The following is a 16,204-nucleotide window of genomic DNA, read 5'->3' as shown; positions in this document are numbered from 1 at the left end:
TGAACAATAGGCGGCGGCGGCTCCTGCGGGCGGCGACAGCCCCGCACCCTATGGATCGGCCGCTCCATGGAGCCCTCCAGAGCGCTTCTCGGCTGCCTGGCGAGCGCCGCCGATGCCGCCCCGCCTGGGGAGAATGGAACTGGGGCCGGGGCCGAGGAGGAGGAGGAAGAAGAGGAGGAGGCGGCGGCGGCGGCGGCGGCGGCCCCCGGGGAGCTGGGCTCCGAAGCACCGTTGCCCTACTGGACGGCCGTGTTCGAGTACGAGGCGGCGGGAGAGGACGAGCTGACCCTGCGGCTGGGCGACGTGGTGGAGGTGCTGTCCAAGGACTCCCAGGTGTCCGGCGACGAGGGCTGGTGGACCGGGCAGCTGAACCAGCGGGTGGGCATCTTCCCCAGCAACTACGTGACTCCGCGCAGCGCCTTCTCCAGCCGCTGCCAGCCTGGAGGCGAGGACCCCAGTTGCTACCCGCCCATTCAGTGTAAGATGAAGGCGGGGCTGGGGATCCGGCGGGGAGGTGGAAGGATGGAGCCCTGGGGTGGTGGAGGAGGAAGGGGAGCCCTTCGGGAGGTTTGTTAGGGGTGGGGAACCTGGATAGGGAATGATTGACCGGGGTATGGGTGGATGCGCGCGCTCTGGGGCTCGGGGTCTATTAGTTGATGCGGTGGATAAGCTAAAGAAGCCCCAGGCTTTGCCCGGAACTCAGGGGATTGGACTTCTTAACCTTCATCTGACTACCTTAGCAGCAGCTTCTGGTTTCCACATCCTGAAACCCCAGCATGAAAGTCTCCCCATTTCCCGATCCTTTCCTCTTCCAACTTGCCCTCCAAATCTGGAAAGATTTCAGGCAAGCTGATGGTTACTGTCTTAACCTTAATTTCCAAGTCAGGGACCTTGCCGACCTCTTCAATGGGCTGTCCCCGCCTCTTAAAGGTATTTGCTTTAAGAGAGATGGAGGTGTCTCCCTAAGGGCTGGGCTGGCTCACAAGACCCGGAAGCGTGTGTGAACTCAGAGCCAAGTGCCTCCGAAATGTGGTGTTGATTTCTGGGATCCTAATCCTGTTTCTCAGAAGTTGTACCTTTAGGAGTCTCACTGAATATTGTGCTAAGAAACAGGGGAGGGCAAGTGATTGGTGGAGAAATGATTAGAAGGGGAAAAGTATGTCGTTCCCCTTGAAAAGTTAAGAAGCACAGGTACAGTGGCTAAGTCCCAGTCACTCTTTAGACAATACATTTTCTGTTTTCTTCTCACCCTAGATCCTTGCCTATATTTGGAATTGGCTAAATCTCAATTGTCCTGGTTTTCATCAATTTCCCAGGAGCCCCCCTGTTCTACACCCTGTAATGAAATTTCCTTTGTTTTTTTCCAAAGAAGTTAAATTGCTATTAAAATCCCTTAATCAATTATACTTTGTCATTTTAGAAGAAAGGTGTAAATACCTCCTAATGCAGTTTACACTGTTTTGTATTTGAGAATTTACATAATTTCCTCCCTGTTACAATGTATTGCTAATATATATTGATTACTACTTGTTCCATATTTTATATACTTAGCACCTTAGTTGACTTAAAAAAATCATTACCAAGGGCTGAATTTGAGTAGTCTTAAATTTTTATTCATAAGTTATCTTCTTGTCCTGTAACTTATTTTCATCTGAACACTTGTGTTACTTTGTCTTAAGATGTGTTTTAAATACTAGCACTTAATGTCAAAAACATAACCTCTTTCCTTGTTTTTTTGTTTTTCTTTTGGTGGTTTGACTGTTAAAGTAATATTCAAATTTTCACTTCTTGTTCTTTCTTTTCCCTCTCATTTAATTTAAAACTTCGTCTTGATCTTTATAATGGCTGTAGGTGGCAAATTACTTTAAATTGTTTCTGGGTGCTACATCTTCTTGGCTCTGGTATTGGTAAGTTGAGGGCCATGCAAAGGTCCTGGCATAGTGTTTTGAAGTAGTGTTGAAGATGAATGTGGCCATATGTTGGAAGACATACAAATAGTCTGGCATGTTAGAAAACAGTGTAATTTTAATTGTAAGTCAAATTTTGTGAGTTAAAAATTCTATGATTTTAATTTTAGGGACAGCTAATGTCAGAGTAGAAGAGTTCTGTGAAGGTCATGAGCAGGAGCTCAGTTTCTTCAGTGTCTTGTCCTCATGGCTGTCCACACTTAGGAGTGAATGTGTCTTAGAGAGTCAGACATGTCAACAGTGTTCTTACCTACAGAAGCTCTTTTCCTGAAAGGTGGCCTGACCTTATCTTTTTTTGTAGCAAAAGTTACCTTGGATAGAGTGGATTCCTAAATCTAGAACCCAAATGATGGGAAAGAAGGCAGAACTTTATGCTTATTGAAAGAATTGACTTCAAGAACATGGTGTTTGAAAGTCCCAGTAAGTGCTCTTATTTGGCCTCATTTGGATCTCTTATCTTGACTGAAATTAACTCTTGATAATTCAGAAACCTTAATTCCAGTCAAAAACTGATTATTGAGTATCTAAGGAATGATAGATACTGTGTTACATGCCAGGGAATAAAGAAACGATAAGATATGAGGTGCTTATAATTTACATGAGGGAAATTGGTGGTGTAAATGTAAAATGTCAGTGTGGTACTTTGATAAGGACATGTACATCTCTTATCTGCATGCCCTGTCCACCAGTTCAGTTAGGGTCAGTCAGAAAATAAAGGTGAAGGACAAAACTTGTCCCTAAAGACTCAGAATAAAATTGAGCCACTGACAACTCTTCTTCAGAGTTGCCCTTTTAAACTTCCCTGGGGCATGTATTTTAGCATTACATTCTGGATCATAAATGGAACACAGGAAGTCAAGCAGTAAAGTGTTCATGATTAGCTTCATAGTATTGTTTCTCAAAATGAAAACTTTGTTTCAAACTTTATTCAGAACTCAAGAGGAAATTTCTAAATCTTGCATCAAAGGAAAAATATGATAGTGATAATATAAACCATCTTTCATTTACATAGTGCTTTTATCCCCTCCAATGTAGGTCTTAGAGTTTAGCTCTGAATGGATGACAAATGTAAATAACCTGGGAACACATTATTCTCTATTTTAGTAAGTGATTTAAAAATGTACAGTTCCAAATGTTATCATTCTGGGAAATATAATCCTAAGTATTTTTTTTTTAAAGTTTCTCTTAGGAGAGTATGTCTGCTTTCAAGTAGGGCATACATTAAGGTCAGCATTGATTTACATTATGAACATATGCTTCTTTTTCCTACATCCTCTAGAAATAGAAGGTTATATTTTCAGGTTACATATGATTTTTAAATGAACAGGATCGATACCACTCACTTGCTTCAAACCCACCAGAATGTGCCTATACATTGTTTCTAAACATGCAATCGAGAGGGAATAACATCTTGACACCAAAAATGAAATAGGTTTTGTTCCTGGCGTTCCTTCTGAGGAAGGATATTCCTGGAAATATCCTTCCTCAGAAACTGAAAAATGTGCTGAATGCAGGTTGACCTGATTCTTGTTTAAAACCAGGTCTTGACTGGAACCGAAGCGAGGAAGAGCCTCACATACTCACTGCTGCAACTGAAGGTCCAGTTCCTTAACTCCCATCCAGAGGGACTTCTTAGCAGGGAAGCAGGAAAGGAAAAACAACCCCATTTCCCATCTTCTGTCTTTTATGTTTGAAAGCTGAACTTTTGTTCTGTACTTTTCTTGAAGGCTGGTCATAGAGGTTCCTTAACTGAATTAAAAAAAAAAAAAGCCTGAGATTTTATGTTCTACCCTAAGAGGTTTCCTGCTTTCTGTGAGATGCTATTGGAGGAGCTGTCCTTTCAGCACCCTTGTCCTGAATCACATCTTTTATAGCCACAGGCATTTAAATAAATATTGAATACTTACTTTGTGTTGACAGCTATGTTTCAGACCAGAGGAAAGAAGGAAGACTATATAAAAAAAATACAACAGTTCCTTCAGGAGAATTCAAAGGCTCCGTTGAGGAAATAAGATAATAAATACTAAGTTGAATACTAAGTTGGAGATGCACATAGTTTTATCAGTGTGAATGCTGGTATGGGGGGAAAAAAAGAATGATTCCCTCTTTGACCAGAGACTCTTATATATTTCTCCAAGAGGAGGAAGAGGAGGAGAAGGATGATGATGATAATGATGATGATGAATGGCACTACCGATTGAACTCAGGGGCATTCAATCACTGAGCCACATCCCCAGCCCTATTTTGTATTTTATTTAGAGACAGGGTCTCACCAAGTTGCTTAGCACTTCACTGTTGCTGAGACTGGTTTTGAACTCACAATCCTATTGCCTCAGCCTCTCGATCTGCTGAGATTATAGGCATGTGCCACAATGTCCGGCTCCAAGAGGATTCTTAATCTCTCATTAACATAGGCATGTTTTTTCATTCATATAAATGACGTCAGGCAAAAATTAGTAATCAGTCAAGATTCATTTTCAGGACACAGAAATACTCATTTTAAATAAGATAGGGATTTAGCATAGAAAATAGGTTCTCACGGAATTGTTGGAAGGGCTGGGAGAAGAGGCTTTTGGCTGGACCTCTGGGAAGAACTTCCAGAACGTTGCAGAACTGGCCTACCAGGAGACCTGTTACTTCTCTCATTGGGAAGGTTACAGAATCTGGAACTGCCATGGAAGATGTTGACTTCAAGAACACCCTGCTGTATCTGCAACTGAGAGATTAGGCATCCATTTTGGCTATGAAACATTCCTTCCTCCATCTGCAGAGCTAGTGATTGAACACTCACACGCGAATGCAGAAAGCCATACTCACCAGAAGGAGCAGTGAGAAGATGGTCTCCACCTCACTTCTGCCTTGCAAACCCTGTGCATCCAGTTGGTGAATTTAATTTGCACCCAGAACTTTAGCTATATATAAGGGAGCCTGGGAAATGTAGTTTTTTAACTTTCTGGCATATGCATGCTAGAAGGATTTTGGAATGGCTGCTAGGGACTAGATTTAGTGTCTTCCATACCATTTATTTTTCAGGGAAACTTCCAGATGAAGTTGAAACATTTTTGTGTGTGTGGTACTGGGGACTGTACCCAAGGCCTTGTGCATGCGGGGTCCGTGTTCTACCACTGAGCTCTATCCCAGCTCCAAGGCAATAACATTTGGCACTTTGGGGGTCAACATGCTCTCTACCGTCTGTATACCTAAAGGCAGTTACATCTAACATTTCCTAAGCATTTCCTTTGTGCAGACTGTCAATTGTATTGCAAAACACACATGAATATCAGCTTCAGATAGGATGGAAGTACTATAATTAAGCAAGAACAGATTTTTGAACACCACCAGCATCTGAATGGAGAGCGGGGGTGTCATGGGGCTGGCCAAGTAAGAGGAAGGGAACAGCCAGCAGTGGGCAGTTCCTCCATTGGTCTTGCCAAAAGTTCAGAAATATATATTTGTTTTCTTAGTTTTTTAGTAAAGTGTGATGATTCTCTGTGTTTGTTTCAGATGGCCCAATTTACTTTTATAGATCAGAATTTGGTTTATTTCCTACTGAGATAGATTAAAAATATATATATATATATTATATATATATATATACACACACACATATATTAGTTGTTGATAGACATTTATTTATTTATATGCGGTGCTGAGAATCAAACCCAGTGTCTCACTCATGCCAAGTGAATGCGCTACAGCTTTGCCACAGCTGCAGCCCCTGAGGTAGATTTTTGTTGGTGTTATTTTCATTTTACTTCAGTGATCTCTTGGTCACCTTCTAAATGTTTGGTATGGTGAGTACAGTAGTGAAAAAGGCTGACAGAATATCTGCCCTTTTGCATTTCATGATCCAGCAGGAAAACAGTCATCGGACAAGTACTTAAGTAATTTATAACCTTGATGATTCTTGAAAAGTGGAGATTGTTATCAAAAGTTCAATGCGGGGGGGGGGGGGCTTGACTTCATTGGTCTGGGGGCTAAAAGTTCTTCTATGAAATTGACATTTGAAACTGGAGGAATGAATTTAAATCAGCCAGGTAAAGACAAAAGAGATGGAGGGGGCAGAGAAGAGAACAGGGTTTCACGAGAGAAACAGAAAATAACATTTTGCTCCTAACAGCACTTAACATCATAAGTAGCCCAAGATTTATAATCACTGGTGGCTATTATTATCTACCCATGAAAACCTTTACAAACAGAGCAAAAGGTATAATCAAGTACCTTGGGTTCAGACTCTGGATTTGGGAAGGAGAATGAGTGTTTGGGTGATACTGGAAACACTGGGGATTGAGCTGGGGCAGGTGTCTTTAGAGTAAGATGTCTCCTGTGAGGTTCCTTTCCCATACATCTCAATCATCAGGTCCTGGTAGAACCAGATTCTGCCAGTCTCCCAGGTGGTCTCAGTCCTCCCATCCTCACAGCTGCTGAGAGTCAGCATGCTTGGGTCCCCACAGTGGCTTTCTCAGTGGCCCTTTACTTTCAGGTTTTACTGTACATGGCTGCCCGAGTTGCCATCCTTCCTGAATCGCAGGTCAAACAGCCCTACCCTTCTGAACACGACATGACTCCTGTTGTTTACAGTGTGACGTTCAAGCCCTTCAGATTGGCCTGAAAGCATTTCACTACCTGGTTATCCCCCCAAAGTCTTGGGGCCTCGTCTCCTATCCCAGTGCATATGATCCAGGCACACTGGACTCCCTCGGGTTCCTAATATATCATGTACTCTCATGTCCCATGTTCTTGCTCATGTTCTTCCCCCTGTCTGTTTGTCCTTCACCCTGTTCTCCTTCATCACCTGATGAGATGCCTTCCATGTCAAGTGTTATCTTCCTTGAGACTTCTTCTTCATTCACCTTCTTACTCCCCTGTCCTGTTATGAGAGTCAGTGACTCTTCGCATCCTCTGATCAGATTTCTGCAAACACTTTTTCTCAAGCTGTGGTAAGGCTGTAGTATGTCTGCCCTGGCCCTGGGTTGTGTGCCTCTTACCACCAAGTACACAGTGAGTAGGTCCCAGATAAGGATCCCTGATGTTCCCTTTAGTTAAAGTGGTTGGTCTTGGTAGAGGAGGCTCCCTGGTTTTCCATGTGGAATTTATTCTGTGAATATTTATTGAACATCCACTATATGCTGCTGGTCACTAAGTGGTCACTAAGAAGAGAACAAATGAAAAAAGAGGCTGATCCCAGTTCTTGCTCTTCTGGAGTTTACTTTATAACAAATGGGGAGACAGAAGAGCCCAGGGAAAGGACAAACTTGTTATGTTCACCCATTGAGGTAAATGAATGGCAAATGTGTTGAGGATGTTCTTGACATCTTTCTTTCTTCCTTTTCAGTGTTAGAGATTGATTTTGCGGAGCTAACCCTGGAAGAGATTATTGGCATTGGGGGCTTTGGGAAGGTCTATCGTGCTTTCTGGATAGGCGACGAGGTAGCCGTGAAAGCCGCTCGCCACGACCCCGATGAGGACATCAGCCAGACCATAGAGAACGTTCGCCAAGAGGCCAAGCTCTTCTCCATGCTGAAGCACCCCAACATCATTGCTCTTAGGGGTGTGTGTCTGAAGGAACCCAACCTCTGCTTAGTCATGGAGTTTGCTCGCGGAGGGCCTTTGAATAGAGTGTTATCCGGGAAAAGGATCCCCCCGGATATCCTGGTGAACTGGGCCGTGCAGATCGCCAGAGGGATGAACTACCTACATGATGAGGCCATCGTCCCCATCATCCACCGCGACCTTAAGTCCAGCAACAGTGAGTAGTAGGAAGAGCTGGGCTGGAGGGTTAATGGCACCTTCACTCTGAGGCCGTGGCCTCAGTAGGAGTGGATTCCCCGTGGAACCTTGCCTGAAATATTCCATTCTTGAGTGGGAGGGGATGCGGGAGTGGAATGAGTGCCAGGGAAAACTGGTGGGATAAGTTTGAACTCCAATTAGCAGGCAAGGTTGACAATGTGTAATTCTGATACGTGCTGCAAGAACACATTTATTTTTCCCACTTGAGGGAAGTTGTGTAGGTAATCAAAGACGGATTTCCCTCTTTGTGGAACAGCAAGTAAAAGCAGACCTGTGCCACCTGCTTGAATTTCTGCCTAAACACCTCAACTTAAGGTACCCACCAGAGAAGAGACCATCAGAAGAAGGGGCAATTTTTTTAAATGGCGAGCTGATTGAGATGACAGTGCCAGTTTGGAGAACATGACCTGGCTGGTAGTGTTACAGACCTCCTGGTAGCCCAGGGATGACATTAATCCCAAAACTACCTGGTATTTAAAAGCAAGGAACTGAGAAGTAACTGTTTATTAAACACCCAGTATCCATAAACTGGATTGTAAAGCAAGTGTTAGGTATAATTAAATAGCAAGTTGGTAGTGATTTCCATAGTTCACCAGGGCTGAATCAGAGGACCTAGGAATACTCTCTATTTGTAGGGTGGTTTGTGTTGTCTCCTGCCTAACCTGACTGTAGACAGCATACAGTTGCTTAAAGGTATATGCTTAAAATCACTTTGAGCATCCTGTCCCGGAGAGCTGGGCATTTGAGTTAAAGGACTTTGGGGGTGACATGGGCCCCAGGGACTTCACTCTCTCTGTGTTCTTCTGTTTTAAGCTCAGAAATCCTTCAGACCTTGTTTTGTTCCAAGTTGTTCCAGATGTGGTTATTTTTCTGTTAATGTTCTTGTTAATTGTTAAAAATTGCAAATTGTTGTAGAAAACTTAGAAAGTACACATAAACAAATAGAAGAGAGAGCTAATTCAGTATTTTCCTTTAGCAATATCAATTCTTACATTTAGCATATTCTTCCAGACATTTTAAAATCATGTAGGGTTCATATATATACAAATCATATAGGGTTCACATATATATATGTGTATATATATATATGTATATCTATATACATACATATATGTATATATATTAAACACATATATGTGTGAGTGTGTATACACACACACACACACACACACAGATATACTTTCCAATTTACTTTAAAATAGCCTTTGTTACTTTTATCTTTTCTACCTGTGTTCTCTTCATCCCCTTAGTATAGAATCTTCCTTCTTGCAAGAGTATGGAATGTTAGATATTCATTTTAGGTATGATATGTGTAGAAGTTTTAAGTTACATAAAATAAAATCTGTTTTCTCTTTTTCCCTTAACCATTATTTTATCTCTTTATCATGTTCTGAACCTTCTTCCCCAATTCTGTTCTTTAAATGTACTAAATAAATTCAAACTTTTGGTGACCTCTTTCAGAGTACTTCTACCTAGAGATTGTTTTGGATGATGGGATAAGAAGCAGCAGATGTGTTGGTAGAAAATGTGTTATAGAAGCTGAATTTTCTTTATTATTATCATTTTTTTTATATATCCTTATCATGCTAGGAGAATTAGGAAAAGTGCTTTAATGTTGCATAATTGAACCTGTTTAGAAAGCTGGGCTAGGATAATAAAATTGTAAGAGTTTATTAGTTTCGTGATGAAGTTTTAATTGAGCCTAATTTCAAGCTAGCCTTACTTTTATAAGGTTTGTGTTTTGGACTCTAGGCTCTTGGAAAGGAAAGGCTGCCCTGCCAAAGTGCTGCTGTTGGTAGGAGAGGGCAGGAGACCTAAATGTCACTCTGTTTTCCAGAAGACAGTGCTTTGATCCTTTCTTTGTCCTTAAGTGTGTTTCGGGATTGCCATGGGAGGACCCTCCAGGTGGCCTGTTGAGGAGAAAGAGGATTTCTACATAGGGTACTATTTTGAAGGACCTTGTCAACACATGGCCAGATGTGAGCCTGGTACAGTGTACCTCATGGTTGGTGCTGATGTTTGTCAGCTGTAAATCTCACATGTGAGTTGGAGTAGCCCCCTGACAGTAGTCTGTGGGTGGATATTTGCCTAGGATTCTATATATCCAATGGGTACCTCGTTGACCCTCATTATTATTTCATTGCAGTGTGAGCATGATTTGAAAATGATTTTAAAAATGCTATGCCATTCCTTGCCCATCGCCTTCAATTTGGGAATCATAACTTTCTGTTTTGTAGACCTGGGGACACTGTCCTGTTTCCCTTGGTTTTTATTAAGTATTCTGGAGAGTTGGATTTTGGTCATTGCCATATAAGGGAAGAATACTAGGAATTGTATGTTAGCTGACTTCGAACTAATAGAGAAAAAGAGTATGAATGTATGGGGACTATCTTTGTGGGAAAAAGAAGGTAGTCAGTGATAATATACAGCTGTTATAAACTATTAGTAAAAAGTAACGTGTTTAAATGTTTTATTGGGGCTGGGGTTGTGGCTGAGTGGTAGAGCACTTGCCTGGCACATGTAAGGCACTGGGTTCGATCCTCAGGACCACATAAAAATAAGTAAATAAAATAAAGGAATAAAAAAATGTTTTATTATCCTGATCACCTACTTGAAACAGTCATTTTCCACTTACCAGCCGTGAAATGTCTATGGCACACAGTATTCTTTGTGGATATATAATGCACATTAAGTTTAGGTCTGACTGTATATAACCTAAGAAACAAAACAAAATAACAGTGACTAAAATGAGGTGTAGGTCTGGGGACATAGCCCACAGGTAGAGACCTTGCCTAGCATGTGCAGAGCCCTGAGTCCTAGTGCTACAATCAATCAATCAATCAATCAATCAATCAATCAATCAAATAAGGTATACATTTATCTTTGAAAAGAAGTCTGAGGATTTCAGGGTAGCTCCATAGGGTTATCAGGGCCCCAGGTTCCTATTTTTTATTCTATCATCCCAGTATGTGACTTTCATCCTCACTTTAGCCTCCAGGTCCAAGAGGCTACTGGAGGACCAGATATCTGATCCAAGTACAGGCCTGAAGGAGGTGGAAAAGCAGAAGTGCAGACTGAGGTGCTCCTAGTGACTGGATCAGCTCCCATTAATTTCTCAGAGGTCTAGTACAACATGATTACATAAATGTGACTAGCAGCAAAGGAGGCTGGAAGTAGAGGCTTTTATGCTGGGTGGCATTGAGTCCCACTAATAATCAAGGTATGATACCAAGGACAAACACATCTGGAGGGGAGGCAGCCAGCAGTGTTGTCATGGAATCTTTTTGTTTATTTTGTGGTACTGGGGATTGAACCCCGGGTGCTCTGTCACTGAGCTATATCCCCAGTCCTTTTTTTTTTTTAATATTTATTTTTTAGTTATAGTTGGACACAATACCCTTATTTTACCTATCCATTTTTTTATGTGGTGCTGAGGATCGAACCCAGGGCCTCCTGCGTGGAAGGCGAGCGCTCTACCGCTGAGCCACAACCCCAGCTCCCCCATTCTTTTTTAGTTTGAGACAAAGTCTTGCTAAGTTGTTCAGGCTGGCCTTGTACTTATGATCCTCCTGCCTCAGCCTCCCAACCAGCTGGGACTATAGGCTTGTGCCATCAGGCCTGGCTTTGCCCTGGAATCTTTTTTTTTTTTTTTAATTTTTAAAATTTTTTAGTTGTAGCTGGACACAATACGTTTATTTTACTTATTTATTTTTATGTGGTGCTGAGGATTGAACCCAGGTCTCGCACGTGCAAGGCGATCGCTCTACTACTGAGTCACAACCCCAGCCCTGCCTTGGAATCTTAATGCAGGATAAGTATTGGGAAAAACAGTTTACTCAGATATTTAGCATCATACAACCAAACAAATTTAGCTGGGCGCTGGGACATATGGCTCAGACTCCTGGTTTAACTAATGCCTTACACTGCTTTACCACATCAGATCATTAACTTAAACATCACATCTTAAAACTACTTGTAAAAAGCCACTGGCTATAAAAATGAATTTATGTCTCCCTGCTCCATCAAATCTGGGGAAAACCAGTTATTGGTTGTTAGTAAAGACATTAGTGAAGGATATCTTTTAGTGAGAAGATTGTCTTTTTTTGGGATAGGTTTGTGGATTTTAGGATTTTGTATAGCAGGTGATTTGGCATGAAGGCACTTGGCGGAATAGCAGTTTAATAGTTCTCTTAAAAGTTAAATTAGGCTGGGTGTGGTGGTGCATACTTGTAATTCCATCAGCTCTGGAGGCTGAGAAAGGAGGATCCTAAGTTCCAGGTCAGCCTCAGCAACTTAGTGTGGCCCTAAGCAACTTAAGTGAGACCCTGTCTCAAAATAAAAAACATTGGAGATGTGGCTCAGTGGTTAAGTACCCCTGGGTTCAATTCCTGGTGCAAAAAAAAAGTTAAATTGGTGGGACTGGGGGTGTGGTTCACTGGTAGAGTGCTTGCCTAGCTTGCAAAAGACTGTGGGTTTCATCCCCAGTAATGCCAAAGGGAATATAAGTAAGTAAGTAAATAAATAAATGAAATGAAATGAAAAAAAAAATAAAAATTCTAAAAACTTCCCAAAGGAAAGGTAGTATTATTACTTTTATTTTATTATCAAATAACTGATAAGTATTCCAGAAAATTGGATTTGGTCTCTGTCATGTAAGGGTGTAACACTAGGAATTATATGTTAGTAGACTTTGAACTGATAAAGAAAAAAATATGAATACATGGGTACTGACATGGGGGAGAAGAGAGTAATTGGTAATAAACCTCCAGCTTTTATAAAGTCTTAGTAAAAACCCTCTCCTTCTGGGGCTGGGGCTTAGCAGTAAAGCGCTCGCCTAGCGTGTGCGAGGCCCTGGGTTCAATCCTCAGCACCACATAAAAATAAATAAATAAAATAAAGGTATTGTGTTCAACTACAACTAAAAAAAAAAGCCTCTCCTTCTTTTCTTTCTTTCTTTTAGAAAACATAAAGGTAAAAATGGTGTTTTTCTGTGCATTTACATGTATTTATTTTCACTGCTCACATATCCCAATAAACGTATTGCTTGTAGCATGCTCTTCTCCACCGATCATGTCTTGTCAGCGTGTGTTCCTAATCACTACACCATGGCCTGCACACGGCTCTTAGACAGCTGTGGTATTTCAGCTGGGTTATTTGTCTGGCCCTGGAGTGCTTTAGTTTCAGATAATTAGGAATAATGTTGTTCTGCTCACAAGGCCACAGCCTCCAAGTTTTGTTAATTTTTGAATCTCCTGCCTATACCTTCCTTACCTTTCCAGCAACTCATTCTTAATTTATAGCTGAAAAGAGCACAGGTGGTGGAGACCTGTATTTGATTTGGAGCTAGCATCACCTGCCTTCCTCTTCTCAGATGTCAGCCTGAAGTTGTTGTGAGGTCTTTGCTGCCTTCTCTTCCTCCTCCTCTAGGGGTGCTTTCCCCTTAAGCCAAGCCCGTCTCCTCTTTGTCCCAAACACACCTGGTGGGTCCAGGCCCTAAGGCTCACAGCAGCCCTTGCTGTGGGAACAGCCCTGCTTGCAGGAGTGCCCTCACCTCATCTCTCTGCCTACCCAAACCCTATCCTTGTTTCTGTGCTTAATCAAACCTGGCCACACCTCCTCCTGAGAGCCCATTACAGATCTTGCTGTAGCCTCTGCTCCGTAGCTGTTTGCTAAATGCACATTACCTGATGGTATGTGAAAGAATATTTGAGCAACAAGGGACTAGAGCTGCTAGTCCAGGGGTTGCATGCCAGATGCCTCCCAGCGGAGGTAAGTCAGCAGCTAGTATAAGGCTGCGAAATTTGGTGACAAGCATGGCGGAGTGCATGTTCTCCCCTATGGTATTTATAGAATAGCCACATAGTCACCATGCTGCACTCCTTGGCCTCCTCTCTTTCTTGGCCATGATTTTAGGAGCATCCCTTAGGTTTCCAAATAGATTTTGTGTCTTTTGCTCCTAACATGGTTCCAGGTGCCCTCAGTGAATGCATGTGTAGAATACATAGAATAAATGAATGAATAAATGAGTGAATGGGACATCACTTCAACTGGTTTACTATAGGATTTCAAAAATGTAAAAATTCACTTTTTCCCATCTAAGGATGCCATTCATACCTTACTGGTGTGGAATTTGCTTTTCATCCTCATTATACTCCCCAGGCCCTTGATCCTTCGTGATTGTCTTGAGTCTGTCAGCCTGTTTTGGATGCCCACGTGTGGCGTTTAACAGTGCATTTCTTACCAACCTTGAAGGCCTCTGCTTCCTTCTGTCTCCACACTGTTCCCAAATGCCAGCCCTGGGAATGGCAGGGAGACATCACCAGCCGATATTTTCACAGCAGCCAGATGGCAACTGCCAGGAGTTGTGGGATCAGGCCACCACACTGTGCACCAGACTCTCTGCCAGTCTGCTCTGCCCAACCTCAGGGCTTCTTTTGTTCCTAGCTTGGGAATTGCCCATCATGGTCTTCAGAGTGCCTTTCACATTTTCGTTGAGTTGTTTGATTGGCTGCGCCTCTTGTAACTGGAGGCTCATGTAGCACCCCTTTGACCCCTAGGTTGTGCCTCCTGGGTTTTGTGCCCATCTCCAGCTTTCCCTTGGAGTTCACAAGGTCAGAAAGCTGGAGATACCTTTTCTTGCAACACAAGGGTGAGAGAGCTTCCATCTTTCTCTTGGCCCCACCTGGCTGGTTCTAATGTTTTAAGCCTGGAGCATACCTGGGCTCGGTTTCTGGGTAGGATTTCTCATGGTTGGGAGTTTGCTGGCTGCCAGGCCCTGGTACTCTATGACCTGCTGGATCCTGCTCTCTAGTGTTTTCTTCCTAGACGTGTGTCAGAGTGCATTCCTGCCTCTGCTAAAGCAGCTAAGGCACGGGTATGCTGGCCAGGGGCAAAGTGGCATCAAACTTGCTAGAAAAAGGTGGAAGAGAAGCCATCAGAACAGTTTTCCCCATAGGTGAAAAAAAATAAGAAACAACAAAACATTCCCAGAGTATATCTGAAAGGAATGAAGTGTCAGCTAGAGAAACCAGTCTTCCCATCTTTTTGGGAGGTGGATGGTGACTTTTTCTGTGCCTCCTGAAAGCATCCTCAAATGATACACTTCCGCTGTACTTGACTCAGCTCCTTCTGACTCTCTTCCTCCATTATTCTCCTCATGGGGTATTGTGTCTCACGACAAACACTCAGGGTCACTCCAGGTGAACGGAGCTGCATGAAAAATCACACAGAGACAGAGAAATACCTTTTTCTTTGGGTGATTGCTCCTCTGACCTTAGGGGTCTGTGGATAGAGAGAGGGCTGCGGAGGAAGCCATTCAAATGAGGCAGGGGTCAGGTTTCAGGGGGCTGAGTCTAGCTTCCTGATGTCTGCTGTCAGCAGGTTGACTGACATCTAGGAAGGCCACACCCAAAGGCAGAACAAGAGAAGGGACACATAAAGGGAGTTTCTATGGAACATTCTATCCCAAACAGGGCAAAGGGGTAGGATTACAAAGGATTAGGTGAGTGTAGCTCAATCCCAGGGGTATGCCTGCTCCTAGGGCCACGCCTTGTTAGCCTTGTTATCTGAGGAGGGAAGAGACCCAGTCAAGTGTCACGAGTCATGGCACTACCTCGCCAGACTCCAGTGATCTTTCAGATCCTCATGGTGCACCAAGACTTAAAGGTACTTGTATTTGGAGTGGCTCCCCACAGCGGGGGTTCTTTGCAAGTTCCTTCTTATAGAGAGTTGGAAGATGATGGATGTGTTTTGAGGATTTTTCTGGGCAAAAGTGATCAAAGAATTGGAATTGTTTTTTGGTTGTAGGGGACTGTACCTAAGGTTAGCTGATAGCCACCAGCCATTGCCCAGAGCATTGGGTTCAGTTGATGGGAAACATTTTCTGTGAATAGAGAGCTAAAGTAAACACATATGTGAATAAAGCCACAATGAAGCAAGCAGTCAGCCAGGTGAGTGTGACTCTGCAGAAGAAACCAGTGAGGCCACAGGTCCCACTTACAAGCCTGTCACCTTAGCTCTTCAGTGTGGCTCTTCTTGGGCCCCCCTGGCCCGCTCCTTTCTTTCTGTATTTACACTTCTGGCCCCAATGGCTTCCTTTTGTGTGGAGCCTGACTGAGCACGTGGTGTTAGAAATAGAACCCTCAGCAAAACTAGACACAGGACCTGCCCTTAAAGAGCTCCCTGTGGGGTCAGGGAAAAGGGTCAAAACACAGTCAAATAAAAATGTCAAGTCAGGACTGATCAGAACCTTGAAGGGGAGATGTCGGTGCCACAAGAATGACCGATAAAGGGACGCACCGCAACGGGGACCGCGGAAGGGCTGCCTGAGCACTCTTTGTTCCAGATGTGATCTGAATTGGGGAAGGTGGGGTGTCGGTGAGACACAATGGGAAGGGAGAGTGGGGCAAGGAGTTTCTAGGCAGAGATCCTCTAAATGGCAACCTCGG

At 43.1% G+C, this 16,204-nt stretch overlaps 1 protein-coding gene across 4 annotated transcripts in view; it reads left to right on the top strand.

Annotated features, from left to right (window-relative positions):
- Window positions 1-50: 50 nt before the first annotated feature.
- Window positions 51-16,204, top strand: part of Map3k9 (mitogen-activated protein kinase kinase kinase 9) — a 75,221-nt gene continuing 59,067 nt past the window's right edge. For 3 of the 4 annotated variants that reach the window (XM_078050435.1, XM_078050434.1, XM_078050437.1), the window contains exons 1-2: window positions 51-478; window positions 7,303-7,716. In XM_078050435.1, coding sequence (XP_077906561.1) covers window positions 67-478; window positions 7,303-7,716 — 826 coding nt within the window. In that variant the 5' untranslated portion in view covers window positions 51-66. Of the gene's footprint in view, window positions 479-2,268; window positions 2,388-7,302; window positions 7,717-16,204 lie in introns of all 4 variants that reach the window. The other variant, XM_078050436.1, reaches the window with a different exon arrangement.

This window comes from Ictidomys tridecemlineatus, chromosome 5 (assembly GCF_052094955.1).
Source record: "Ictidomys tridecemlineatus isolate mIctTri1 chromosome 5, mIctTri1.hap1, whole genome shotgun sequence".
Taxonomy (NCBI): domain Eukaryota; kingdom Metazoa; phylum Chordata; class Mammalia; order Rodentia; family Sciuridae; genus Ictidomys; species Ictidomys tridecemlineatus.
This window is presented reverse-complemented; position numbering and strand designations above follow the sequence as displayed.